Source organism: Manihot esculenta, chromosome 12, assembly GCF_001659605.2.
Source record: "Manihot esculenta cultivar AM560-2 chromosome 12, M.esculenta_v8, whole genome shotgun sequence".
NCBI lineage: Eukaryota > Viridiplantae > Streptophyta > Magnoliopsida > Malpighiales > Euphorbiaceae > Manihot > Manihot esculenta.
In genome coordinates this window covers 1012113-1038457 of record NC_035172.2, presented here as the reverse complement: position 1 = coordinate 1038457, position 26345 = coordinate 1012113, and the positions used below count along the sequence as shown (strand labels likewise).

The 26345-nt window shown below is 39.3% G+C and overlaps 2 protein-coding genes across 3 annotated transcripts; one reads left to right on the top strand and one right to left on the bottom strand.

Annotated features, from left to right (window-relative positions):
• Window positions 1-595: 595 nt before the first annotated feature.
• On the top strand, window positions 596-5044 carry LOC110628571 (F-box only protein 6). Of its 2 annotated transcripts, XM_021775310.2 has the most exons (3): window positions 816-831; window positions 1314-1392; window positions 3586-5044. In XM_021775310.2, exon 3 carries the CDS (start codon window positions 3602-3604, stop codon window positions 4829-4831), a length of 1230 nt encoding a protein of 409 aa, XP_021631002.1. In that variant the 5' UTR covers window positions 816-831; window positions 1314-1392; window positions 3586-3601; the 3' UTR covers window positions 4832-5044. The 2 variants fall into 2 exon arrangements, with proteins under 2 accessions (XP_021631001.1, XP_021631002.1); XM_021775309.2 differs by lacking the exon at window positions 1314-1392 and having other exon boundaries at window positions 596-831.
• An 18004-nt stretch (window positions 5045-23048) lies between these two features.
• Window positions 23049-24397, bottom strand: LOC122721334 (stress-associated endoplasmic reticulum protein 2-like). The gene is made up of 3 exons (XM_043948619.1): window positions 24236-24397; window positions 23753-23909; window positions 23049-23218 (listed from the first exon to the last, which is right to left on the bottom strand). The coding sequence occupies exons 1-3, from the start codon at window positions 24236-24238 to the stop codon at window positions 23172-23174; spliced, it is 207 nt and encodes a 68-aa protein (XP_043804554.1). The 5' UTR covers window positions 24239-24397; the 3' UTR covers window positions 23049-23171.
• Between the last annotated feature and the right edge of the window lie 1948 nt (window positions 24398-26345).

Genomic DNA, 26345 nt, shown 5'->3' with positions numbered 1-26345 from the left:
TAACAATTTTCATTTGTCATTCTGTTTTTTTTTTATAAATTATTTATCGAAATCGTTTTTATTTTTAAACTGATAGAATTTTAAAATTCATCAAATGCCATTTATTTTCTTTAATTGATTTTGTTACTCATCCATTCTAAAGTCCGTTTGCATTGAGTCATAAAGTTAAAAACTACTTTTAAAAAAATATTATTTTGCATAAAGTATTTTTTTCTTAAGTTTGTATTTTTAATTATTATATTTTAAAATTATAAATCATCCTTTAGTGGTAAATATTGTTTATATATGTTTTTTTTTAAAATTTTGATACGACATTTTTTGATGGAAAAGAATAATTTTACATCAAAAAAAGCAGTTAAAAAAAAAAAGAAAATGGTGAAATGACAAAGTAACCGAACGCAATAAACTTAAAAAAGAGAAAATAAAAGGGGCTAAAAGGAACGCAAAGTAAAATAAATAAAGAGCTGCGTGCGGGAGAGAACAATTATAAATTTCTATTGTGTGGGGTCGCTATCCAACGTGGCAAACTACCATTGGGTAAGAAATGCAGAGGGAAGGGACTTGGGGCTCTCTGGCCTTGGAGGTTTGATTGGATTGGTGGGTTCTTTTTAGCGTGTGTGTGTGTTCTCGTTCCTAGAGGAGTACAAAGTGGCTTCACTGACTCTGTTGCTCACTCTCCGCCTGATTCCGGAGCATGGAAGAGCTGGCCATGCTTAGGCAGCTTATCGGTCAGCTTCAACACCTCTTGAATCTCCACGGCTCTCCTCCTCCTCCTCTCCACCTCCATCACCAGCCGTTTTTCGAACTCCACCACCACGACAACCACCACAGGTTTGCTTTCCCCCCTTCCTCTCTCTCTGATTAGATCTCTTTCATTTCTCGATTATCTCCTGTTTCGCTATACTTACTGTTTGGTGACCGGAGCTTGAATTTGCTTGTTTCTGCCTCTCTTTAGCTTCATTTTCTGGTTTTAGGTTTTCTGATGTTGTTACTAGTCATCATGTTTTAATGTGTTTCTCTTTTGTTTTGCTGTTACTTTGTTGATTATAATTTAGGTGATTTTATCTAATTGTGCTTTTGAGTTTGGTAAGTTAGGTGACTTTTATGACTTGCCTTGCCGTGTTCTGTCACGCAATGCAACTTCAGTGCGTATAGTTCTTCTTCTACTTATCCTTCTTCCTTTTTTATATTACTTTTTTTTTTCTTTCAAAAATTGACTTTTTCACTTCATGGGATGTTCTGCGAGATTATAACATTGTCATTTCTTGGCAATTAACAATATGTTTCCTTCACTTTTCTTTTTATTCTGCAAGGAAATTCGAGTTTCAGACTTCAGCATATTTGATGGTCTTAAGAACCGTGTCAGCTTTATTTAGTTGCATTATCAAATTGGTTAGTTTAGAATGTCTTATCCGTTTTTTCTTTTGTGTATTCATGTTGATTTAATTGAATTTCATTCTCTGGTTCATGTTTCCTCCGCCTCCTCTTAGGCAAGGTTTTTGAATATATTGCTTGATGCTGATCTTTTAAAATGTCATAGTAATCATCTTGAATACTGTTGATTATTTCTTTTTTGCTTTATAGATAGCCTACTTTGTGCTTATGGTTATGTATACAGTATACTGTTCTATAGCATCATGCTATTGTAAGTTACAGACATTGGACCTTTTGTTTCAAATATTTTTGCTAGTTTTTAAGCTTTAGAAAGTCATACACAAAATGGGTATCATTGCATCCCAAAGGGTAAAACACAAAGAAACAGAATTCAATATGTTGTTTGTAGGAGACATATATCCTAGGATTCATGTGGCCATGAATTATTGAAGAAACTAGAGCTGATGAAATAGGATTTGAAGTGTGGGTATTGCATATTGATGCTTCCCCCTAGTTACAGTTACTTTGGCTTGGCCTCAGTTGGTTGTGGCATTTATCATTCTTGATAAATATGATGATCAGGGGTCTATTCTGAAGTTATTTTTGGGGATTTGTCATTATTACAAGTTTAACAACTTTGAACTTTATTAGGGGTCAATCCTATTTCCTGCCTTTTCTTCTTTGCAATTATTTCAAGCTACTACAGCATGTTGCAAAAACAGTGATGTCTTCTTGAAGAAACTCATGATTAATTTCATTTCTTTATTTTTGTAGAAATAATCGTTGCTTTATGCAGCCATGTCTTCCAATCGGGGTCAGACTACTATGAATGCTGCAACATGATAATTGTGCTTGGGCTAACACTTTTTAGAGAATGGTACTGTTTTTGTCAAGGTTGTTAGGGTCTTAGGGAGGAGCTATTTTTGAAGTCAGCTAAAACTTGTTTTACTTGGGTAACTTAGTGCTTTGGTAAGCTACAAGTTCCATACAATATTCTTGCAGATGTGAATTTATAATCTTGAAATTTTTATTAAAAAATGAAGATTGTCAGAAATGTTTTGAATTATCATTGTTTTTAGACTCTCACAAATTTATCCATTGAATTCATCATGCACTCTTTCTTGTGGTGATTATGGAAAGATGGTTGATAATCTCTTTTTGTCATATCCAAATCCATGGCATTGATGGATATTTTGGAATTTTAAGGATTATGGTCTCATTCTTTAAGAGGAGGTCATTCATAATGTTGCACCTTCTAGATGGGAATCCTTTCTCTCTTTCATTGGGGATTTCGTATAATGGTGAATTTTCCAAACTCATGGATTCTTATTGTGGTTCTTTTATTACAAAATGATGGATTTTTCCAATTCCCTGATCCAAAGTCCATCATACCAAAAGTTGCCTTAATCTGATATGAATTTAGGTTCTGGTATTAACATCTCATATCTCCTGCCAGTGTTATCACAAAAAAATATTTTACATTTAAAGTTTTTCTTTTAATGGTTTGCAATAACTTGGTCTTGGCTAATTGATATGCATGTATGCAATTATGTTTCCTACTTAAAAAAAATGGTCAACATACATTTGAAAAACAGAAAATGCTAGTCTAAAGAAAAAGAGGGATTGTGCCTGGTCCTAAACAAATTAAAAGCATAAGTAGAATTATGTATTTCAATTTTGAACAGCTTCTGTCCATTGGGTATGACCAAACTGGTGCTTCATTAGTTTATATTTGTCTAGATTTTGTATGATATCCATATATAGACTTAGATATCTGTTTTGTACTTCTATCTTTTCGCTTTTCCTTTATTATGTGGTTTGCATGGATCAGTGAAAGTGCAGAAAACTTTCTTGGTGTAGTGTTTGTTTCAGTTTAAGAATCAATTCTTACTGTAAATATGGCTGCATTTGTTGGTACTATTATCTCTTTTATTTTGCACATGTAGAATTGGATATTTTCATTTTTTTACAAAAGTTGTAGGCTTTCTTTACCATGTAATTTGTGGGCTGCTGCAAACTTTGCTGGGACCACTATTCTTGTTACTGGGAATTTAAAACTTGCTCAAGCATGATATCATATGATTCTGAATCTGTGGGCTTGTCTTTTGCAATGAAAAATGATTTTACCAAATTATTATGGTCAAATGCATTAATTGAATATGTTCTTCATTTTAGGAATATAAATTTCTTAGTTCTTTTTCTTTTTAACAGATGGTGCGTCCTTGATATGAATGATGGTTCTGCAGATGATTACTGTGATCTTGTGATGGCTGCTGGAAAATCTGGAAGCTTCAAGCTGTTGGAGCCTTCCATCCCTCCACCTTCCAAGAAATCTAGAAAGGAGCAGAACCGAGGAAAGTTACTTGGAAATACTGGTACAACTGAGATTATGGAACAAGGAATTTGGAAAGAATTTCCGGAAGACCTTATTGAAGCTGTCATTGCTAGACTTCCCATTGATACATTTTTTCGTTTCCGCACAGTTTGTCGAAAATGGAATTCTTTGCTGGACTCTCAGAGCTTTTCTCAGCATTGTAACCAAGTTCCACAAGCTAATCCCTGGTTTTACACTATAACTCATGAAAATGTTAATTCTGGAGCCATGTATGATCCTTCCTTGAAGAAATGGCATCACCCCTCAATTTCTTCTCTACCCACTAAAATGATTGTCTTGCCTGTTGCTTCAGCAGGGGGTCTGGTGTGCTTTATTGATATTGGTCACAGAAACTTCTACGTTTGCAACCCTCTGACTCGATCTTTCAAAGAGTTGCCAGCCAGGTCAGTTAAGGTCTGGTCTCGTATTGCTGTGGGGATGACTTTAAATGGAAATGCAACAAGTGAGGGCTACAGGATTCTATGGGTTTGCTGTGATGGGGAATATGAGGTTTATGACTCAGTGAAGAACTCTTGGACTCGACCGGGAAGCATGCCTTCTAATATTAAGTTACCACTATCACTGAACTTCCGGTCACAAGCAGTTTCCATTGATGGCACTGTCTATTTCATGCGTTCAGACCCTGAAGGTATAGTGTCCTACGATATGATTTCTGGGGTGTGGAAGCAATTTATTATACCAGCCCCATTTCATCTGAGTGACCACACACTGGCAGAGTGTGATGGCCAAATCATGCTCGTGGGATTGTTGACAAAGAACGCAGCTACATGTGTGTGCATATGGGAGCTGCAAAAGATGACTCTCTTGTGGAAGGAGGTTGACAGAATGCCAAACATATGGTGCTTGGAATTTTATGGGAAGCACGTTAGAATGACTTGCTTGGGCAACAAAGGTCTGCTCATGTTGTCATTGAGATCAAGACAAATGAATCGTCTAGTTACATATAATGTGAAGAGCAGGGAATGGCTTAAGGTTCCTGGTTGTCTGGTGCCACGTGGGAAAAAGCGGCAGTGGATCGCCTGTGGCACTGCCTTCCACCCATGCCTAACTGCTACAGCTTGATATGTTTGTCTTTGTGCATTTTAGAAGCATCTGCATATCAGGGCAGGATACTCGCAGTACTGGTCTTATGGCCAGTCACCTGGCTGCAAACTATTGCTACCTTTTTTCTCCAGCCCAATTTTCTTTGTTATTTTAATGAAGCAGATAATCAGTGGGATGATTGTACAAACATGTTGAAAAATAACTTTGAATGGGAAAAGACTACGTTTTAAATTGCTGCTCAGATAGCTGGTTTATAGTAATTCAGTCTGTTGCAAGGAGAGGGTAGCTATTAAGTGCACCTCCCGCTTTCGATTTACTTGAGAGATGACATCAGATGAAGTTGGAAGCTACCCTTACAAGTGTATTCTTTGTTAGGCTGCTAGAAGAGTACAAGAGAAGAGATGCTTGTATTTGAGATGATGAAATTTTGTTTGCATTTTGGAGTCTTACAGCCAGGTTTATCTGTATATTCTCAGCATGGCAAAATGCATATCTCTGACTCTTTGCTTTGGAGCTCTGAAGCTAGGAGAAAATATGTTATCCTCGGAGCATATGGCGCTGAACTAGTCCTCTTCTCTTTCACTCGTCTCGTGAAGTGCGGACCCTGCTCTGACTCAAATGACCCAATGCATTACATATATCAACCTGCATATACTTATATCCTACGATATCGTGATTGATTGTAATAGTCTCGTATGAAAAGTTATTAGTAATCAAGTTAGACTTAAATACTAGATAATAAAATAAGTCATCTAGAATACAGTACAATATAACTCAATAGGTGCGCCAATAGAGCTTAACCATGAAGCGATGTACAACCTTTTGCCTGTTTCCTCGATACATTGCTACTATATTCCTCTTATAATAAATCTTGATGAATTCTCCTATGAAAGTGTTATTTCCATTTTAAAAAAAACTCACTCATTACTCTCTCTCTTTTGTAAGTCTCATGGTTCTTTCCTTCGTAAACTCTGACATTCTCCACATTTTACTTCACTTTCTCTACTTAGGAATGTAGTTAATCCAAATGCCTACAAAAAAGACTCACAATATAAGGTGACTAATAAAGGACATTTTCTTAAGAACCTTATGAGTAATAAAAATGTGCTCAAAACAACTAGTAAAACTGACTATATATGAAACAATTAATAACATCATCATGATTCAACTCTAAGAAATTATTAGAAGATATCCCCTTTATTATGTTGCTCTCCCGCAACTCTCAACGTCAACTTGCCTCAAGCAATATGTACTTCTCAACACATCTTGGTCCTCCTCCATATTGACCCATTTCTGAAGTGTAGAAATATAATTTTTTGTTGTTGTTTCACGATAGAGATTACAACCTATTTATACATGAGAGACAATATCTAAACATGAAGGAAAATCAAGCCTATAATTATACGATCCCAATAATTATACGATCCCTATAATTATACGATCCCTATAATTATACGATCCCTATAATTAAGCAACTAACCTATCTATCAATATTTACTTCCTATATTAACATATTTACTTCCTATAACCTATAACATTCCCCCTCAAGTTGGAGCATAAATGTTAATTATGCCCAACTTGTTACATATATAATGAACTCGAGTCCCATATAACTTAGCAGACACCGAATTTGTGAACCCAACTTCTTCCAATAGTTGACATACCCACAAAATTTCACAAACGGTTTTTGCCATGACTCGACATTTAGGTTTAGCACTAGAACAGGAGACCACATTTTCTCAGCTCGGTAAAACGCCCTACACACATCATAAATACGAGAAATATTCTCTTTGCCAGAATATAGAAATTTCAAATACTCCATTAATTCTTTAACAAGTTTAGAGTGATTAATAAGACTAATCACCTCACTATGAATAGAATTTCGAATCCGCGAATAGTAACTGATGAACAGTACCCGATGAACAGTGCCCAATAAACAGAACCCTAAGTCTCCAAATGTTACCCTTTATGGGTAACCCAAATAAACAAAGTTCTAAATCTCCAAATGTTACCCTTTATGGGTAACTCAAATTAACAGAACCCTAAATCTCCAAATGTTACCTTTATTGGTAATCCAAATGAACAGAGTCCTAAGTTTCCAAATGTTACTCTCTATGGGTAACCCAAATGAACAGAGCCCTAAAATCTCCAAATGTTACCCTTTATTGGTAACCCAAATGAACAGACCCCTAAGTCTCCAAATGTTACCCTTTATGGATTAACCCAAATGAACAAAGCTATGATACCATGTAGAAATATAATATTTTATTGTTGTTTCACGGTAGAGATTACAACCTATTTATACATGAGAGACAGTATCTAAACAGGAAGGAAAATCAAGCCTATAATTATACAATCCCTATAATTAAGCAACTGACCCATCTATCAATATTTACTTCATATATTAACATATTTACTTCCTATAACACGAAGAAAAAAAAAAATTTTGTTTCGTCATGAGATCTTTTTGCTGCTAAGCCACCCGAGTAAGATTAATTTGTCTTTTCATAATACACATTATTCTCCAATTACTTCTCAAGGAAGCTATACAGTGCATGTTCACAATAATATCTTATTAGCACAAGCTCGTTGAGTCCATCACATGAGAAACCCGACTCAACAATATATAAAATATCTTAGAAAATAAATAAAAAAATATAAAGAAATATATCAAGAAACTCATGAAACATTATACCCATTTGATGCGAGAGGATTCCCTCTCGTTACCCTTCTTTGGTTCTAGATTATCACTGAGAATTTCAATCTCTAATTATTACCTTGAGCACCACATACTCTTCTTGATCGGTTTAGTGATCCTCACTTTGGTTAGTTTTCCATCATCTTCCTTCCTCCTCCTGTTCTAGCATGAGTGAGCTATTTGCTTTCGCAAAGCTATCACTCCCAATAACATTTGATGCAACTATCATGCCCATGTTACACTATCACTCCTGTAATTGTTGTTTGTTTGTTATCTCTTCCTAGCATTTCCACTTGTTCCTCTTCTTTATTGATTTTCATCATTGGTGAAACTTATACCAATTAGTCTTAAATAACATTACAAAAAATTCAAGAGATACTTATACCAATCCCACTTCTGAGACTTCGCACTCGTTTTCTGTAACGACCCGAAAATCGGACCGCTACCGGCGCTAGGATCCGGGTCGACATAAGGCCGCCGGGACCCGTAGCAAGCCAAACATACATCCTGGAAACCTGTTTAATCCCATACATGATCATGAAAATACATAAAAATTTAAAACCTTTCTTTCAAACATCCAACTCAACCTGAACATATACTGTACATAGTCATAATTATAATTAGGATCCCTCTGTGGGACCTCAACAATGCCTCAAAGGGCAAATACATCATGAGATGAGTTGGCTTCCATAACATTATAAAACATTTTGATCATATAATAAAAGGGATACCTCAATACATAATGTCAAGCACAATATCTAATCCTCAATATCATTACACATAACATGGCTATAATATACTGAAATCTCTTACATTACATCATAATACAACTGTCATGTCCACAACTAACTATTACATAAACACTTCATATCTCTGGCTAACCTCCTGGTCTACCCTGTACCTGCACATCTGGGGTTAGGGGAGAGGGGTGAGCTACAAAGCCCAGTGAGCAGAATAGAGAAAACATATATTAAAAATTTCATGCCATTATGTAATGCAACACATCACAACAAATCACATCTCGGATGGTATTGTCACCAATAGTCCTCTACATAGTCCAACTGTGCCGGGACGTAGAATGGGTACAACCGGTCTTTCCCTTAACATAACATATCATACAGTCCAACTGTGCCAGGGACGTAGAATGGGTACAACCTGGACTTCCTCTTACATCGTGCCAGGGACGTAGAATGGGTACAACCTGGACTTCCATACCATATCTCATGCCGTAGCATCATCATATCATATGAGGACTAAGGATCATCCAATGACCAATCCACATCAACATCATAAATGCAATGCAACATATTCGTGAAATACTAATGCAAACAACCTACTATATCTCATGGCATTCATGATGCATGGATCATGCTCAAATTTCATGTTTCATTTATTTTAAAACTTAAGGTTTATTCCACTCACCTCTGGCTAGCTCTGACAAACTCTGTAGCAGCTGGCTCACTGCTGGGGTCCTCGGTTCCTCGGGTCCGAACCTACACAGGTGGACTCCAATGAGGGACCAAACATTCATAAACATAACTCTAATATACTCCCCAAAAACCCCCTATAACATCATGAAAATATCACATAAAAACATGCAAGAAATGGCTGAACAGGGCACTTTCGGCGGCAGGTTCGGCGGCCGAAAGTCCCTCCAGAGCCGAAAGTCAGGCAGGTTCGGCGGCACCTTCGGCGGCCGAAACTCCCAGACAGAGACGAAACTCATGCATGTTCGGCGGCACCTTCGGCAGCCGAAAGGCCTGCCTCACCAGCCATGTTCGGCGGCCGAAAGCTCCTTCGGCTGCCGAACCTGGTTTCTGCCAAAGGGCCGAAACTTTGGCTCCTCCATGCACATTTGCCTCCCAACTCTCAAATCATGCATAAACTCAACCAAAACATGCAAAAATACATACAATAGTTCCTAGGGGCCTCAAACTAACTTAAACCCCAACTACAACACACAAGGACAACACAAATCAACATACATTGTTCATCAAAACATCAAAACCCATAAACTCATCAACAAGCTTAAACATGCATCTCTACCCATAAAACAACTTAATGCTTGTTTCAAACACACATAACAAGGGTGGATCCGAGCTTACCTCTTGAAGAAACGAGAGGAAAGGCGATCCTAGCTTGGAGATGGAGAGATTGAGCTCTTTGAACCTCCAAGTACCCAAAACTTGCTCTTTACTCACAGATCTTCAAAACAGAAGTTAAAACCCGTGAAAACCATGGAAGATCTAAGGAAAGCACTCAAGATCGAGGGAGAGGTGGCGGAGACTCACCTTGGCCGACAACGGGGGAGAAAAAGCTCGCCCGTGCGGACCTAAGGGACCCTTTTATAGGTGGCTGGCCAGGCCACGTTCGGGGGCCGAATGTGCCTCCGCATGCATGCCATGTTCGGCGGCCGAACTTGACTTTCGGCGGCCGAACATGGACTTCCCTCACTCATGCTTTCGGGGGCCTAACGTGCCTCCAAAACGCATGCATGTTCGGCGGCCGAACTTGACTTTCGGCGGCCGAACCTGGGTTTTCCTCCAAAGACTTTTCATGAAAAAGCTCATTTAAAAACATACTTAAAATTATTAAAAACATGAAAACATATCGTAAAAACATACTTTTACTCTTCTAGAGGTTTCCGACATCCGGGATTCCACCGGACGGTAGGAATTCCGATACCGGAGTCTAGCCGGGTATTACATTCTCCCCCCCTTAAGAACATTCGTCCCCGAATGTACCTCAACTAGCACACATAGCAAGGCAAAGAACATAACATACATACAAGGCACATAAACACATAGGGATCTAACCTTAAAAGAGATGGGGATATTGCTGGAGCATGGACTCCCGTGTCTCCCAAGTGCACTCTTCCATATTGTGGTGGTTCCATAGGACTTTCACCATCGGGATTTCCTTGTTTCTTAGCTTTCTGATCTGGGTGTCTATGATCCGTACTGGCTGTTCAACATAGGTGAGATCCTCTTGGACCTCCACATCAGGCTCACTAAGAACCTTACTCGGATCCGACACAAACTTCCTCAACATAGAAACATGGAAAACCGGATGGATTCTTTCCATTGAAGCAGGTAAATCCAGCTTGTACGATACATTCCCAATCCTTTGCAGGACTTCAAAGGGTCCGATGTACCGTGGAGCCAGCTTACCTTTCTTCCCGAAGCGAACCACTCCCTTCATTGGAGACACCTTAAGCAATACCAGATCCCCCTCCTGAAACTCTAACTGTCTCCTGCGGACGTCTGCATAACTCTTCTGTCTGCTGGCAGCAGTCTTGATTCTCTCTCTAATTATGGGTACGACCCTGCTGGTAATCTCTACTAGCTCAGGCCCTGCCAAGGCCTTTTCTCCAACTTCCTCCCAGCAAACAGGTGATCTGCACTTCCTTCCGTACAAAGCTTCGTATGGAGCCATCCCGATGCTAGCATGATGGCTGTTATTGTAGGCAAACTCCACCAAAGGTAGATGCTGCCTCCAAGAACCGCCAAAGTCCAGCACACACATTCTGAGCATATCCTCGATAGTCTGGATGGTCCTTTCTGACTGTCCATCAGTCTGGGGGTGGAAGGCAGTACTGAAATCCAACCTAGTACCCATGGCATTCTGCAGACTCCGCCAAAACCTGGAGGTGAACTGGGGCCCTCTATCTGACACTATCGACACAGGAACCCCATGCAGTCTGACGATCTCGTCCACATACACCTGTGCCAACTTGTCCACAGAGTAGCCACTCCTGACAGGAATGAAGTGAGCAGATTTGGTGAGTCTGTCCACAATCACCCATATGGAGTCCACTCTATTGGACGCCGCCGGTAACCCCACTACGAAGTCCATAGCTATATTCTCCCATTTCCATTCTGGAATAGGTAGTGGGTTAAGCATTCCAGCCGGCTTCTGATGTTCCAGCTTCACCCTCTGACACACTTCGCAGGCTGACACAAACTGTGCCACTTCTTTCTTCATAGCTGGCCACCAATAAACCTTCTTTAGATCTTGATACATCTTGGTGGCTCCGGGGTGAATGCTGTATCTTGCATTATGAGCCTCTCTCATAATGTCTCCTTTTAGCCCAATGTCATCTGGTACACATAATCGACTCCCATAGCGGAGGATCCCCTTATTGTCGAATCTGAACTCGCTGTCTTTGCCCGACTGGACAGTCCTGGCAATCTTTACTAACTCTGGGTCCTCATGCTGTTTCTGAGCCACCTGCTCCAGAAACACTGGTGCCACTTTCATCTGAGCAACCAAGGCACCTGTACCAGATAACTCCAACTGTAGACCTTCCTCAATGAGCTTGTAGAACTCCTTCACCACTGGCCTCCTTTCTGCCGATACGTGGGATAAACTGCCTAGTGACTTCCGGCTTAAGGCGTCTGCCACAACATTCGCCTTACCCGGATGGTACTGAATTTTACAATCGTAGTCACTCAGCAGTTCTACCCATCTTCTCTGTCTCAAATTCAAATCTCTTTGACTCAAGATGTACTGCAGGCTCTTATGATCTGTAAAGATCTCACATTTTACCCCATAGAGGTAGTGCCTCCACATCTTGAGTGCAAAGATTACTGCTGCCATCTCTAGGTCATGTGTGGGGTAATTCAACTCATGCTTCTTCAGCTGCCTAGAAGCATAAGCGATCACCCTCTCATTCTGCATCAGTACACAACCCAGTCCCACACGGGACGCATCACAAAAGACTGTAAAGTCCTCTCCACTAGATGGCAGAGCTAACACTGGTGCTGAAGTCAACCTCTTCTTAAGCTCTTCAAAACTCTCTTCGCACTGGTCGGTCCACAGAAACTTCTGATTCTTCCTGGTTAGTCTGGTCAGAGGAGCCGCTATCTTTGAGAAGTCCTGAACGAACCTCCTGTAGTAACCTGCCAAACCCAAGAAACTCCTGATCTCTGTCACTGAAGTGGGTCTAGGCCAGTTAGCTACAGTTTCTGTCTTCTTGGGATCTACCTCAATACCATTCTCTGACACTACATGCCCCAAGAACGAAATGCTCCTCAGCCAGAACTCACATTTAGAGAACTTGGCATACAAGCCATGTTCCCTCAAAGTCTGCAGAACCAACCTCAGATGATGGGCATGCTCCTCTGCGTTCCTAGAATACACTAAGATATCATCTATGAAGACAATAACAAAGTGATCCAGGTATTGGCTAAACACTCTGTTCATGAGATCCATGAATGCTGCAGGGGCGTTAGTTAACCCGAACGGCATCACAAGGAACTCAAAATGCCCATATCTGGTCCTGAAAGCCGTCTTTGGCACATCTTCATCCCTTATCCTTAGCTGATGGTACCCCGATCTCAGATCTATCTTAGAGAAACAACCTGCTCCTGCTAACTGGTCGAATAGATCATCGATCCTTGGCAAAGGGTACCTATTCTTGGTAGTGACTTTGTTCAACTGTCTGTAGTCGATACAAAGCCTAAGGGATCCATCCTTCTTCCTCACAAACAAGACCGGAGCACCCCAAGGTGAGGTACTCTGTCGGATGAAACCCTTTTCTACCAGCTCTTGCAACTGTTCCTTCAACTCCTTTAACTCGGCTGGGGCCATCCTGTAGGGAGGGATAGAGATCGGTCTAGTTCCAGGCACCAACTCTATCTCGAACTCTATCTCCCTAGCAGGTGGTAATCCTGGAAACTCATCAGGAAAGACATCCTGAAACTCTCTGACAACTGGCACCGAGGCCGGCTCCCTGACCTGACTGTCTAGTTCTCTCACATGAGCTAAGTACCCCTGACATCCCTTCCTAAGCAACCTACGAGCCTGAAGAGCTGATATCAAACCTCTAGGCGTGCCCCTCTTGTCTCCTCTGAAGACGACCTCTGACCCGTTCTGATCTCTGAACCTGACTACCTTGTCCCTGCAGTCCAAGGTAGCACCATGGGTAGATAGCCAATCCATCCCTAGAATGACGTCAAAGTCTGTCAAATCTAGAACCACAAGGTCGGCAGAGAGGCATCTTCCCTCAACAAAAACTGGACTGTACTGACAGACTGACACTGCCACCGACGGGTCACACTTGGGTCCACTGACCCATAGGGGACACTCTAACCCAGAGACTATCAAACCCAACCTCTCAACGGCTCTCGGAGCAATAAATGAATGAGATGCACCTGGGTCCATTAATGCATACACATCAGAACACCCAATGACGAGATTACCTGACACCACGGTGTTGGATGTGTTAGCCTCCTGCTGAGTCATGGTGAAGATCCTGGCTGGAGCTGATGGACCTTCACCTCGGGAACCAGAAGAAGAGGCTGCCCCTCTCCCTCTACCTCTGCCACTGCCCTGAGTCGTGGCTGGAACTGCTGGCTGTGCCACACTGCCAGAAGCTGTCTGCTGGGGCTGGCCCATGAAAGGCGCTCTAGGACAATCCCGAGCCATGTGTCCCTCCTGTCCACATCTGAAACATGTGTTAGTCCCAGCTCGACACACTCCCCTGTGTGGTCTTCCACATCTCTGGCATTCTGTACCATCTGAGCCTGAGCTCGAGCCACCGCCAAATCCCAGACCGGATTTCAACTTGTTCCAAAACTTATTCTTCTTCGGCTTCCTGGTGGTGTTATCCCACCTCTTCTTTCCTGAGCTCTGAGAAGAGAAACCTGGTCCTCCTCTGCTTGGGGTCTTAACCCCTGAAGACTGGGTCACTGACTGCCTCACTGACCCCTCAACTATAGCACTTGCCTCCATTCTTCGAGCCATATCCACCACAGTGTGGAAACTTTCTCTCTCAGCTGACTGAACCAACGAGGAGTACCTGGAATGCAGCTTCATAACATATTTCTTGGCCTTCTTCGTATCTGAATCTAGAGCTTGCCCTGAAAAAGGCAATAGCTCCAAGAATTTATCCGTGAACTCCTCTACACCCATGTCTTCTGTCTGTCTCAGTCGCTCAAACTCAATCATCTTCAGTTCCCTAGAACTGTCTGGAAAAGCACATCCAGCGAACTCATTCGCAAATTCCTCCCATGTCATACCGTCTAGTCTCGGGTCCACATAACACTTGAACCATTCCCGTGCCTTCTTGCACTTTAAGTGAACCCTGCCATCTGAATGGCCCTGCTGTCACTTGCCCCTAGCTCATCAGTTATTGTCTTCACTACTCTCAGATACTCAAAGGGGTCATCCCCTGACTTGTATTTGGGAGCATCTAGTTTGAGGTAATCTGTCATCTTTACCTTGCTCCCATCGACTGAGCTAGGTCTAGGAGGTTGAGTAACTGGGGCTGCTGGTTCTGTAGGTGGTGGAGGTGGAGGTGCAGCATTCCCCGAGGTGGGGTTTGCTGGGTTTGGATAGAAGGGTGAGGGTGGATAACCTGGGTACTGTGTATAGGGTGGATAGAAAGGTGGATAAGGCATGTAGGTAGGGTAGGGGTTAAAGCTGGAGTAATCCGATGTACCTCCCATCGGATACCCTGAACCCTGTGGGAAGGGTGGATAATGGGGTGGAAAACCATACCCCGAGGCCTGAACGCCTCCCTGAGACTCCCCTGTCCCTTCTTCCTGCATGCTCACATCCAGGTTCCCATCCCTCCTCTGATCCTCTTCCATAACCTCCCTCACATCTGAAGAACTTCCTCCTCTATCTGTCCCCCTTCTGCTAGCATCAAAAGACCTTCTAGGGTCCCTTGACACTCTTTCCCTGTTGGCTCTACAAGACATTGCCCTAGGCAATGTAGGAGGACGGGCGCTCGTGCCTTCATCCTCAGGTGGCACTCCAGTCAATCGCGCAGACCGACGAGTTCCTCTCATCCTGTTTTCTGAAAAACAGTACACATCAAGCAAGCATTAGCATCATATGGTTCATGTGGGCACACATGAACCCTCATCACATAAACATATCATAGCATCAATGCACATGTATATAATCATGGCATTTCACATCATCATGTAAGACAGGACTCCACATCCTATCCTAGTGGACATGACCTTTCCTATTGTGCTTGACCTTCTATAACCTCTATGAGCCCGACACTCTAGGTCCGATCCTATGAACCTAGGGCTCTGATACCATTCTGTAACGACCCGAAAATCGGACCGCTACCGGCGCTAGGATCCGGGTCGACATAAGGCCGCCGGGACCCGTAGCAAGCCAAACATACATCCTGGAAACCTGTTTAATCCCATACATGATCATGAAAATACATAAAAATTTAAAACCTTTCTTTCAAACATCCAACTCAACCTGAACATATACTGTACATAGTCATAATCATAATTAGGATCCCTCTGTGGGACCTCAACAATGCCTCAAAGGGCAAATACATCATGAGATGAGTTGGCTTCCATAACATTATAAAACATTTTGATCATATAATAAAAGGGATACCTCAATACATAATGTCAAGCACAATATCTAATCCTCAATATCATTACACATAACATGGCTATAATATACTGAAATCTCTTACATTACATCATAATACAACTGTCATGTCCACAACTAACTATTACATAAACACTTCATATCTCTGGCTAACCTCCTGGTCTACCCTGTACCTGCACATCTGGGGTTAGGGGAGAGGGGTGAGCTACAAAGCCCAGTGAGCAGAATAGAGAAAACATATATTAAAAATTTCATGCCATTATGTAATGCAACACATCACAACAAATCACATCTCGGATGGTATTGTCACCAATAGTCCTCTACATAGTCCAACTGTGCCGGGACGTAGAATGGGTACAACCGGTCTTTCCCTTAACATAACATATCATACAGTCCAACTGTGCCAGGGACGTAGAATGGGTACAACCTGGACTTCCTCTTACATCGTGCCAGGGACGTAGAATGGGTACAACCTGGACTTCCATACCATATCTCATGCCGTAGCATCATCATATCATATGAGGACTAAGGATCATCCAATGACCAATCCACATCAACATCATAAATGCAATGCAACATATTCGTGAAATACTAATGCAAACAACCTACTATATCTCATGGCATTCATGATGCATGGATCATGCTCAAATTTCATGTTTCATTTATTTTAAAACTTAAGGTTTATTCCACTCACCTCTGGCTAGCTCTGACAAACTCTGTAGCAGCTGGCTCACTGCTGGGGTCCTCGGTTCCTCGGGTCCGAACCTACACAGGTGGACTCCAATGAGGGACCAAACATTCATAAACATAACTCTAATATACTCCCCAAAAACCCCCTATAACATCATGAAAATATCACATAAAAACATGCAAGAAATGGCTGAACAGGGCACTTTCGGCGGCAGGTTCGGCGGCCGAAAGTCCCTCCAGAGCCGAAAGTCAGGCAGGTTCGGCGGCACCTTCGGCGGCCGAAACTCCCAGACAGAGACGAAACTCATGCATGTTCGGCGGCACCTTCGGCAGCCGAAAGGCCTGCCTCACCAGCCATGTTCGGCGGCCGAAAGCTCCTTCGGCTGCCGAACCTGGTTTCTGCCAAAGGGCCGAAACTTTGGCTCCTCCATGCACATTTGCCTCCCAACTCTCAAATCATGCATAAACTCAACCAAAACATGCAAAAATACATACAATAGTTCCTAGGGGCCTCAAACTAACTTAAACCCCAACTACAACACACAAGGACAACACAAATCAACATACATTGTTCATCAAAACATCAAAACCCATAAACTCATCAACAAGCTTAAACATGCATCTCTACCCATAAAACAACTTAATGCTTGTTTCAAACACACATAACAAGGGTGGATCCGAGCTTACCTCTTGAAGAAACGAGAGGAAAGGCGATCCTAGCTTGGAGATGGAGAGATTGAGCTCTTTGAACCTCCAAGTACCCAAAACTTGCTCTTTACTCACAGATCTTCAAAACAGAAGTTAAAACCCGTGAAAACCATGGAAGATCTAAGGAAAGCACTCAAGATCGAGGGAGAGGTGGCGGAGACTCACCTTGGCCGACAACGGGGGAGAAAAAGCTCGCCCGTGCGGACCTAAGGGACCCTTTTATAGGTGGCTGGCCAGGCCACGTTCGGGGGCCGAATGTGCCTCCGCATGCATGCCATGTTCGGCGGCCGAACTTGACTTTCGGCGGCCGAACATGGACTTCCCTCACTCATGCTTTCGGGGGCCTAACGTGCCTCCAAAACGCATGCATGTTCGGCGGCCGAACTTGACTTTCGGCGGCCGAACCTGACTTTCGGCGGCCGAACCTGGGTTTTCCTCCAAAGACTTTTCATGAAAAAGCTCATTTAAAAACATACTTAAAATTATTAAAAACATGAAAACATATCGTAAAAACATACTTTTACCCTTCTAGAGGTTTCCGACATCCGGGATTCCACCGGACGGTAGGAATTCCGATACCGGAGTCTAGCCGGGTATTACATTTTCCTTCTCGGTTCACTTTGGTTAGATAGAAAACTCAATCTTTGATTGTCATCATATAACACCATTCTTCCTCTTTTAGCACCCGTTTTCTACCTTCTTTAAAGTCTATAAATCGAACTCTTCCTTTTCAAGCCAAGCCAGCTTTAAGAATCATTCGACACTTTGTGAATATGAATAACCTGATTAGTCAATGTTATGTAAGTGAACCACAAAGCCAATAAGCAGCATTCAATTAGAAGCCTCACAATAGGCACAAGACTTAAGAACTGAACATGAGAATTTATGAACATACTACTTATTTTATTCCAAGAGCAAAATAGTAATTATACATTATTATCGACACAATCGTTACAATAATTTTCACCTCTTTTATAGACAGAGGGACGGTCTACAAGGAGTGAAGGTACAAATTAGAAACTCCATAGGCCTACGATGGCTCGATTTGACGTCGAAAAAAAATGTTGGGTGTGGTAGTTTGGACAGAAACCGATTTGAATTGAATTGATCTTATTCGATTTAGTTTTATTTGGTTGGACTTTTTAATGATTTTTTTTTATATTTTTTACACATTATTTTTAGTATTATAAAATGGGAAATTTACTTTTTAGTCCCTGAGGTTTAACGTAATTAACACTTCTGTCCCTCTATTTTGGCGACCCAACACTTAAGTCCCTCACTTTCTCTTCCGTCCAAATTCGTAGTCCTTCCGTCCATTTAAACCGTTTGGTCAAAGAGTCAAAAGTGAGAGGTGATAATTTTTTCCAGAAATACCCTTCTCTTAATGTGAAATTCCTTTTTTTTTTCTCTTTCATGCTTTCTCTCTCCAGTTGAAGAAGAAGAAGAAGAAGAAGAAGAAGAAGAAGAAGAAGAAAGAAGAAGAAGAAGAAGAAGCTGCTGCAGAAAGAGTAGGAAGAAGAAGAAGAAGAAGAAGAAGAAGAAGAAGCTGCTGTAGAAAGAGTAGGAAGAAGAAGAAGAAGAAGAAGAAGAAGAAGAAGGAAGAAGAAAGAAGAAGAAGAAGAAGGAAGAAGAAAGAAGAAGAAGAAGAAGAAGAAGAAAGAAGAAGAAGAAGAAGAAGAAGTTGCAGAAAAAGGAGGAAGAAGAAGAAGAAAAAGGTTAATTTTGTCAATTCACGTGTCCCAAACGGCTATTTTGGACGGAAGGACTACGAAGTTGGACAGAAAAGAAAGTGAGGGACTTAAGTGTTGGGTCGCCAAAATAGAGGGACAGAAGTGTTAATTACGTTAAACCTCAGGGACTACAAAGTAATTTTCCCTTATAAAATTTAATTGAATATCTTAACTGTAACTATAGTCTAATCTCTTTATATTATTAAAAATAATAATATACTATTATCACTAATCGGTTTAATTCTTTTTTTTATCTAATTAAAACTGAATTGAATCGGAATAACTAACTTCTCCAAATACCATTCATTCATCTATTTCCGCAGAGCACCTCGACCTGCACCTCCCTAGCCTTTCTTAAGTACCCAAGTTCACAACTGCTTGCTTGCGCCTAGCCTATGCACCTTGTGGCATTGCTTCTACGCTCCTCGTCAACGGGCCTGTGGTGCCTTGTTGCTGTGCAGGGATGCTGTTCTCAGGAAGGTGCCTACGTGTCAAGGGCTTAGCGTTTTAGGGTACTAAAATATAATTTTCTCAATATTGTTGTTTCCTGAAAGCAATGATGGGGGAAATCAGTATAAATGAAAGCAATGATGGGGGAAATTAGTATAAATAGTAGCAAGTAAAAGGTTGTGTCAGTTCTTTGTAATTTCTTTTTATTTATTTATTAAGGGATGTCACCTCAGATATATTGATATCTCCTCCTACCACAGTTTTATTTATTTTTAAGGCTATTTAGAGGGAAGTGACTAGTTGGCCACCAGTGAGGGCTGAGCCCAGCTGGCCACCGTAGACTTGTTAAGTCCCTAGATCTATAGGCCTATGGAGTTCCTGATACCTTCACTCCAAGTAGACTGTCCCCTTGTCTACAAGGGAGGTGAGAATTATTGTAATGATTGTGTCGATGATAATGTATAATTATTATTTTGCTCCTGGAATAAAATACGTAACCTACTCATGAATTCTCATGTTCAGTTCTTATCCCTTGTACCTATTGTGAGGCTTCTTATTGAATGTTGCCTGTTGGTTTCGTGGTTCACTTACATAACCTTAACTAATCAGGTTGTTTATATTCACAGTGTGTCAGGTGATTCTTAAGACTTACTTGGCTTGAAGGCGTTTAAATCAAGTGCTGCACAGTCTCAAATGAGTGTCAAAATATGGGCCCGTGACATTTGTTAAGGGCTTAGAGTTTTCAGGGACTAAAACTATAATTTTTCAATATTGGAGTTTTAGAGAAGAAATATTAGGATAAATTAGTAGGAAGTTAAGGGCTGAGACAATTTGTTGTAATTCCTTTTTATTTATGTATTTAGGGGGATGTTATCTCAGACATATTGATGTCTGCTCCTACCACATTTCATTTTGTTTTTAAGACTCTTTAGGGGGAGTGACTACTCTCGTAAAAATAAGGAAAGCAACAAATATCATGTAAAAATATCATTATCAGACAATTATAGCAATACAAGCACACCAACAGGGCAAATAAGCACAAAAATTTAATGAACAAGCTGTTTATTTTATTCCAAAAGTAAAATAGTCATTTCACAATTATAACAACAACGCTCTCACAACTTGCAAATAAAGGAGAATGCCTGCAAGGAGTGGAGACACAATCTAAAGACTCAACAACGGTAACCAGCTGGGCCCAGTCTTCACTGGTGGCTAATTAGTCACTCTCCCGTAAAGAGCCTTAAAAATAAATATAACTATAGTAGGAGGAGATATCAATATGTCTAAGATGACATCCCTTAATAAATAAATAAATAAAATTATAAAAAATTGACGCGACCTTTTACTTACTACTAATTTATACTAATTTTCCCCAACATTACTTTCATGAAATGACAATGTTGAGAAAATTATATTTTAGCATCCAAAATGTTAGGCTCTTGACACGTAGGCACCTTCTTAAGTACAGCATTCCCGCACAGCAGCAAGGCGCCATGAGCCCATTGGCGAGGAGCATCGCATAGGAGCAATGCTATAAGGCCCGTAGGCGAGGCGCAAGCGAACAATCATGGACTTGAGTACTTAAGAAAAGTCAACTTGGGAGGCGCAGGTCGGAGCGTTCTGCGGAGATAGATGAATGAATGATATTGAGGATGTCAGTTAGTTCGGTTCAATTCGATTTTAATTAGATAAAAATCAAAAAAATCGAATCAAATCGATTAGTGATAATAGTATATTATTATTTTTAATAGGAAAAATTACTTTTTAGTTTCTGAGATTTAACGTAATTAACACTTCTGTTCCTCTATTTTAGCGACCCAACACTTAAGTCCCTCACTTTCTCTTCTGTCCAAATTCATAGTGCTTCTGTCCAAAATAGTCGTTTAGTCAAAGAATCAAAGGTGAGAGGTGAAGTTTTTTCCAAAAATGCCCTTAATGAACTTGTTAAAACCCTCTCAACGTGAAATCCCTCCAACTTCCTTCTCTTTCATATCTTCTCTATTTCCTTTTACCTATTGTTGATTCTCTTTTTTTTTTTTTCTCTCTCTCTCTCTCTTTTCAATCTTTCTTCTCCCTCATGTCTTCTCAATTTCTTTTTAACTTTATTGATTTTCTCATAAATTTCCTAAAAATTATGAAGTGGACTAAAAGATTATGAGAGAATGGATGTTTACCACAGCATTGAAGGGATATTTACTGAAATGGCCTCATTTCTCCAAATCATAAGCAGTAAAATGTTTGCAACAAGAGACCATTGTGAACTTCTCTCAACACCCTTCTCTCTCCAAATCCACCACCACTTCCCCGATCAGCACCACCACCACCACCGATCTTCCAATTCCGACTTAAAAACCCTTGACATACTCAATAGCATAAGCATGAGCCACCATAAGATCCTCCCCCAGAATTTCTTGTCCTCTCCCGCATTTGAAATCCCTAAAAACATTAATATCATGAGCCCAAAACTCAACAGCTGATCCAATCAAGAACCAAAGCATCCTATTATGAGAAAGAAGAAGTGGGAAGAAGAAGAATCTACAATTAAGAGGTATTGAGTTTTGGTTTCGTATAATTTTGAATAGATAGAGTGTTGGAGAAATAGTATGAAAAAGAAGAAGAAGAAGAATCTACGGTGAATAAGCATTGAGTTTGGGTTTTGTGATTTTGAAATAAAGGGACTTTTATTGAGGGCCAATTTTGTCAATTAACATGTCCCAAACGGCTATTTTAGACAGAAGAACTATGAATTTGAACGGAAAAGAAAATGAGGGACTTAAGTGTTGGATCGTCAAAATAGAGAGACAAAAGTGTTAATTATGTTAAACCTCAGGGACTAAAAAGTAATTTTTTCTTTTTAATAATATAAAAAGATTATATCATAATCAAAATTTAAATATTTTAATTAAAATTTAAAATATTAAAAATAAGGAGAAAAAATAAAAATTTAATTAATATTCAATTTAAATTGATTTCTATTCAAACTATCGTGCCCGAGATTTTTTTCAATATTAAAACGAGAGGAAAGAGATTTTTTTCGATATTAAATCGAGAGAGAGATAGAGGGAAGACTAACAAGCTGAATGAGAGAAGGTTAACAAACTGATTTGCAGGCAATACGCATTCCCATATGGCCTTTAGCATGCTAAGGCCATTTGCAGCTTACTCCTCCACGAGTTATACTAAGGCATTATTTTATCGTAAATGACTATTAAAAAATTTTAAATTTAAAAAAAATGCTAAAATTATATGAAGTTGAGTTGACATTTTTTCCCTGAAAAGTGAGCAATTTGAACTACACAGGCATATGCAACACAGCCTCCTCTCAGCTGGATTGCACTAAATTACCAGAAATGATGCCGCCTTCAAGTACATGTACTTTAGAATTCATCACCTTTTGCTCTTTCAAAACTTCCTCATTACTGCTAGGGTTAGAACTTTCTCAACGCAAGAAAACCCTAGCATAATATATTTCGGTACAATTTTGTTGCCGTCCAAGATTCTTTTAGAAATAACGTTTAATAAAGCGATTTCAAGACGGCATTCATCAGATACTGAAAAAATATCATTTTGTTCCATATCCTTTCTGAAAAAAAAAAAAAATTAGGGGCATCTTTATTAAGATAACAGAGTTCTCAACATGAATAACAAGTCATCAACTATTTCCCATGTTTCAACTATAAGCTAACGTCATCTTCCATCTCTCCGTCTACATTTAAGCCATGCCCCCGCTTGTTGCTGTCCTGATTATCTGGAATAGAGCTGTTACAAACAACAAAAAAACCAACAAGTTTAGTAAGAACAAAGAGATGTAGTCTTACAATAAACCAACTAGCATTTTCTATACATGTGATTTCCAATGGTAATCTTTAAGGACCCACATGTCAACGCAGATAAACTACAGGAATATTAAATCCAACGTAATGCAAGAGCATCTAATGTCCTATTCAGTTCTGAATTTATTTAGTTTTCTTTTCTCCATTTAGGATTTGTTCTTTATCTAGGATTATTGTCCATTGAGAGTTTATTAGTTAGGATTATTTTTCAATCTTTGAATAGGATATGTCCTACATAATATGAATAAGGTCAACATTAGCAATTATTTATATTACTTCAGAATTATATCAAAAGATTTAAAATGCTAGTTATTCTCCTCTTAGTTCTAACCACAATCAACTCTAGTCTAAGCTTGAGATAAGACACCAGAGAGATTTGGAATCCGATTGTGTGTATATATAAAACAAACCAGTGGAAACATAAATAAATGATGAAGACATTAATTTTAATGAGACTTACATGATCCAATGACAACAAAGATGAAGAATCCAAGCAGAACAGGCCCAACAGGATAGTCATTTCCCTTTTTAGTAGTTGTTTCAGGAACAGCTCCTCTCTTAGTAATGTTCTTCTCGAACCTCTCAACTTTCCTATCTGCAAGGCGCCTTGATGTAGTCTAAACAAACAACAATCCATACAATTTAATACAATAAAAAATCGTCAACCACAATCAATCTCAACAAAATAGAAGAACCCTTTCAATATAATCCCTAAACGCACGTTAACCCCCTAATCCATGATTCAGATTAAAATTTCCAGCTAGAATTACACTACAAACGAAAAATAAGAAATTGAAATTAAAAAAAAAAAAAGAAAAGACCAAATGGATTTATCATCAGTATCGGAATTTCACGTTTAATCGATTGGCAGAAGCTAAACAAGCAGAATGAAGCTCAAACCAAATGGAAATGAAACATTAAGAAGCAAATCAGCGAAATTTACCATGGTTACAGGGTGATCTGATAGCCGGAAAAAGGTTGGAGCGAGAGAGCTTAACGAGAGATTAGAGATGATCTCCTTCCTTCTCCTCTCCCGCGTCCCGATCTGTATCCGATTATTTGAAGATTAAATCAACCTCTTCTCTTATTTTCCTTTTATATTAAATAAGGTGAATAAAAAAAAAAATCTTTGATAGACAGGACGCCCGTGGGTAGTGTCAAATCCTTCAATATAATTGGCTATACCACGCAAATAGAACACGCGTCGTATCGTAATTGGATGTCTACGTACACGTGGACTCGACAGGTCATTTTAGGTGTCGATGTGGAGCTGTTGAGGAGTCGTCTCCTTATGACACCTGTCCCTTATGCAGGCAAGGTCTCGTGTGCGCTAATTCTGCTCTTTCTTTTTTTTTTTTTTATCTTTAGACCAAAAAAAAGAAAACTCTATTTTTATCTTTTTCCTAAAAATAGATTTTAGGATTTACGTCCGATTTCTTTTTTTTTTCTTATATTTAGATTATATTTCTCTAGTTATTTAAAATTTATTAAATTATTATTTCATATAAAATTATTTTCCAAGAATTCTAAAAATTTTGTAAATTTTATTATTTTTTAATTTTTGTAAACATAATTATAAATTATAATGACCTGTATATATATATATATATATATATAGATAATATATATGTTTATATAAATTATTTAATGATTTATATGAGATATAGTTTACATGTTTTAAAAAATAATTTTTCTAAAAATATATAATGTATTATTTTTTATGCGCACAATTTTCGCGTTGAATAGATAAAACTGATGAAAGCGTCAAATTTCCGCGGCCATGAATTAAAAATGAATTTCAAGGGATAGCCATGCCGTGTTTGTACATTTACCCTTTTCATGCGGATATCGTGTTTGCTTGTTCAGCATATAAGGTAATTACGGTTATATTTTTTATGCATAAAAACTAAAATAAAAATAGTTCATGCCAAATTATTTCACAAAGTTATATAATTTATTTATTTATAAAGACATTCTCAAATCAATTTCATATTTTTATCTGTTTCATAAAAATAATTTTCTTTTTCTTTTTCATTTAATAAATTATTTTCTCATTAAATTTTATTTTAAAAATAATAATAAGTCTTTGAAACAAAAAAATATTATTAACCGTCTGCTATAATTTATTTTGAAAAATAAATTATATGAATTTTTAAAAAGTTATGCAAGATTTTAATTTTTTTTAAATGAAAATTTGGCAAATTAAAAAGAATTTAATTGCTCCCTTATAAATAAAGAAATTATTGGAAAAAATTCTTGATATCAACGGTAAAAAAAATCTAAAAATAATAATAAAAAAAGTTGAAAACTCACAGTTCACTGTTTCCTTTCCTTCTCTTATTTTGGGTCGGGTCTATATCGAACTTGGGCCTGAAACCCAACATCTGGTTGTCTTATCTGTTCATGGCTTCTGGACTATGAAGCCCATAAGGTCAATACTCCTCCTCCAAACGCCAATCGGCTTCTCTTCACTCTGTCCGACGCAACAATGATCTATTCATGGAATCGTTCGATTTCTATTTCTCTGTCGCAACCACATTTCACAGTTCTGTTCAGGTTTCCATCAACATTTTGTTTTTTCTTATTTGGATTAGAACTATTGCTTATCTCGGATCTTCATTCTTCAACGTGAACTGGGAAGGACGATCATTGATAGTGGAAGCAAAAAGTTGGGATAATGCTTTGCCTTTTAAGAAAGGAATCTGAAATTCTCTTAGAGTGCATAAAAGTGATAAAAAAAAAAAAAATTGCATTCCCATTAGCAAATGTAATAGGCCCACTGCTGGACCTATTTGCTTGGATAAGCTGCTTTTATGATCACCCAAGCGTCCAGATTGTTATATCATGTCTGTGCTTCAGGTTCATTAGATGTTGACATCAACCAATTAGTCGTTTTCCATGAGTTTGGTACTTCTGGATGAAAAAGAGGGTAGCTTATGGATGTGGGAAATGGGAATCCTGTTTGTTCAATTCAATTTCAACTCCAAACAAAACAAGAATGTGAAAACTGAGGACTTATGCTTCAAGGTTTTCATGTAAATTTTTAGGAATAA